This window comes from Zerene cesonia, chromosome 9, assembly GCF_012273895.1.
Source record: "Zerene cesonia ecotype Mississippi chromosome 9, Zerene_cesonia_1.1, whole genome shotgun sequence".
In the NCBI taxonomy this organism is placed as follows: Eukaryota; Metazoa; Arthropoda; class Insecta; order Lepidoptera; family Pieridae; genus Zerene; species Zerene cesonia.
In genome coordinates this window covers 3,709,722-3,713,490 of record NC_052110.1, presented here as the reverse complement: position 1 = coordinate 3,713,490, position 3,769 = coordinate 3,709,722, and the positions used below count along the sequence as shown (strand labels likewise).

The following is a 3,769-nucleotide window of genomic DNA, read 5'->3' as shown; positions in this document are numbered from 1 at the left end:
AGTTACTCTGTGGCTAAACGGCGATCAATTAAAAACGTCAAAACGGTCAAATCGTAAATGTCCAAAAATTCATTTTGTGTTAATAATTATTATTTTAACTGCGAAGGAAATTAACCTGGTAATATACCTTGATTATGAGCGATATTGAAGTTGGTGATCCTCAATTAGAAAACTTTATATTAACCGAAACACAAAAGCAAAGATTTCAGGTAAAACTTCGCAAAACTTGATGTTTGTTCCATAAAAAGATAGTTAATATTTTACAATGCAATCTTTTCCTCATTTGATAAACTCCAAGCTATTGTTCAAATAGTAATGTATGTATTGACTATACAATGCTACTTGACCTTTGCACTTTGTGTAAATATTCTCGTAATTAACCTTGGATTTATTCGATTTTGTTAATATTTTTTAATAAATATCGCCTATGTTATTTCAGGTTTTAGTGCACGGACTTACTGATACATGCTGGGACACTTGTATGGGAAACCCCTCAAACCGATTGGACTCTAAAACAGAAGTATGCATTATGAACTGTGTTGAAAGATTCATTGATGCTACTACCTTCATAACTAAACGTCTTATGAACACAACAAAATATCGATCTGATTCCCCTTTAGAGTTCCAGTAGAACATAATTATTAACTGGTTGCAGGCAATTTGTCAATATGTTTTCAAGTATCAAAAATTTTTTACATCGTCATAGAAGGAAGTTTATTGTAACTGGTGCAGTATTTGGATCCATTTACTTCCTTTTGAGTTACGCACAGAAGAAGTTAAGAGAATGGCAAGAAAAAGAGGCAAAAAAGTTCTTTGAAATGACAAGAAAGAAACAACATTTTGAAAGCACTGAACGTACCTGCAACCAAACAATTCTCTCTCTTTCAAAAATTGTATCAGAAAATATTTTAAGCATATTGAATACAGAAGAAATTGTACAAAAATTACATGATAACCCAGAAAATAAACTCGCATTATGGGAACAAATGAAAGTAATGATATTTACACGTATTTGTGTGTTAGTCTATGCTCTATCTATTCTACAAGTAACTTTACGAGTACAACTTAACATTATCGGTGGGTATCTCTATAGAGACTCAGTGTTGGAAGTTGAGCCTCTCATAGATAGTAATTTGCAAGCTAAATACTTATCCTTATGCCATCATTTTGTTGGACCTGGTGTAGAAGACTTAGTGAAACAAATTGAAAAAGCTGTTAAAAGAGTGGTGGATCCAATATCCCTCAAGAAAAAGATCACTTTGCAAGAAGTAGAGCAAGTGTTTTGGTCTATACAAACTATACTATGTACTGATTCAAATGAGGGAGATCCAGTCAAAAAGATGGTTCACTATTTGGTTGATCATACGGAAATAAATGAGGCTAAGTTTGACACTATTGTGAAGGAAACTATGGATGTATTGGAGAGTGATGAAGTAACCTCTATCACAATGTCCTCTATTAGTAGGAGTTTTTCATCAGTTATTGATGAAATTGCAAACTTATTTGTCACAAAATGGGTGCCAACATCCAAAAATCATTTAGAAGTCAGTGAGGGGCATGTCGTCACAAACGGAGCAATGAAACTCGGAGCTCAAGGAGACCCTTTCATTGATGTGAATAAAGTTGACATGCATTTTGTGAAACTGCTGCCAGTTGTCAATGAATTGATCACCAAAAACACATGCAAGGGCAATACCAACATTCCAGACTTGTTAACACAACAACTTACATTAAATGAAAAATTGAAATTGTTGGGTGCTAATGTATATGAAGTTTTTAGTAATACATAATAATCATGTATTTAAACTTAATATCCCATTCCATGCTTTTCCATGGGAACTGAATAAAAAATACATTAGATATCCTAATAGGTATGAAAAATTAGGAAAATAATGACATTTTAGTTTAGATTGTTCTATTTTGATTTTGTAAGAGGATTTATGCTGTGCTTGCTTTTCTTAAAAATTATTAATATTGTAAAATATGGTCAGAATTAGTTTAATTATTGTAATTTAATTGTTTTCTATGTGACTGGGTACATAATAAAAACATGTTTATTTATATTTGTTGTTTATTGCTGGTTATTTTAAATGAACAGTTTTAAGTATTTGTAGTTTGAATTCTTCTTAAGATTAGTTGAACTTTTATTAACAACAAAAAATACACAAAATCATTATGTCATCAATACTGTCAATAAAGTTATATTTACGTTGCTCAAGTATCACTATATTTCTGGAGCCTGTACTCGACGATATCTTCACCGTAGCTTGTTTTCGGAAATAATAAAAAACAAAGATTACTATCTGTGTTAATATGTATATTATCTTGTAATCAACTTTTTTGGTTGTGGTCTGTGAATAAGTGACCTTCCATAAAAACTGAGATTAATAGTATGTAATAATATTTATGTACATTGATGATAACAAACTCGTAATAAAAATATGTTCTTTGCTTGCAGTAAAAAATATTTTAATAATTTTTACGCTTTTAATGATTGGTGACAGTACAGGTGAAAATATTAGTGATGAGTAAAATCAACCAAGATGATCTAACTTCTACTCTTGCTTCTAATACCTAATACACCTTTTAAATTTTAACACATTCTTTATGACACCAAATAATATACAGGTACATGAAGTGGAAACTTTGATAATGCAACCGGAGGGCAAAAAGTTCTGGATATTGATGCTGGTTAGGCCGATTCGGAAGGTGAAAATCTCCCTCCCTCTAACCTCAATATACAACTTCTGTCTATCACAGGGAATTTACTTTGATAGCTGGAAAATTGCTGCAGTATTCATAAAGCCGATTCCAAACAAAACTACACACACATTTGCTAAGCGCATGCACCCGTTCATTCATTCATTCATCTTTATCTATATATTTAAAAATAAATCGTGAAATGTGTTGCTAAGCATAAAAGTCGAAAAGGGCTCGAGCAAAGTAGCTAAAATTTTTTAACGTTTTTTAAAGGCACAGAAGGCTCTTATGAAAAACGTACCACGGGTGAAGCCAGGGCGGTAAGCTAGTCTACACTAATATTATGAGGAGGAAACTTTTGTATGTTTGAACGATTTCACGCAAAAACTACTGGTCCGATTTAAAATATCTTCCACCATTAGAAAGCTGCCACTTCACTTAGTGACATAGGCTATATATGTACAATAATTTATAATAGCTATATCTACAACATCTAATTTATAATGAAATATTGTTCTGTCGCTAAAGCCAAAACAGTCATAACAAAGGCAAAAGCATTGCTTCTCTTCATGAAATTAATATTTTTATTGAAACAACAGTTTATGGCTAGTACTATGTCAAATGGGTTTCTATGGTTAGTTTAAAAAAAAAACAGAATTAAATAATTAATTAGCTGTAGTAAATAAAAAATATATTTCTACTCATATTCTCAAAACCAACGGAAGTTTTCAATTCGTAAGGTAATATTTTTCTACTTTGTTGGTCTTCATCGCTGATCGCACCGTTGTTACTAAAACATTTTTCAATACCTTTCGGTATTTAATGATACGTAAAAAAACCTTAACACAAATGATTTTACAAATCGAGTATCTTCTTGAGGAACACGTCCATATACTCACGTACAACGGTGGAGGAATTTTTTAAATCAGTCCAGTACTTCCTGACATTAACGCATTCAAACACAAAAACGACACTCTTAAGCATTTAATACCATTTTTTTTTTATGTTACAGTCGGCAATGGAGCTGGTGGGACGCCTGATGGTAAGCGCTACCACCGCCCATGAACAT

At 32.0% G+C, this 3,769-nt stretch overlaps 1 protein-coding gene across 2 annotated transcripts; it reads left to right on the top strand.

The window, feature by feature from the left end:
- LOC119829032 (peroxisomal biogenesis factor 3) lies at positions 1-2,028 on the top strand. 2 transcript variants are annotated; one of them, XM_038351394.1, is made up of 2 exons: positions 1-118; positions 440-2,028. In XM_038351394.1, the coding sequence occupies exon 2, from the start codon at positions 669-671 to the stop codon at positions 1,788-1,790; it is 1,122 nt and encodes a 373-aa protein (XP_038207322.1). In that variant the 5' UTR covers positions 1-118; positions 440-668; the 3' UTR covers positions 1,791-2,028. The 2 variants fall into 2 exon arrangements, with proteins under 2 accessions (XP_038207322.1, XP_038207321.1); XM_038351393.1 differs by having other exon boundaries at positions 1-209.
- The last annotated feature ends 1,741 nt before the right edge of the window (positions 2,029-3,769 follow it).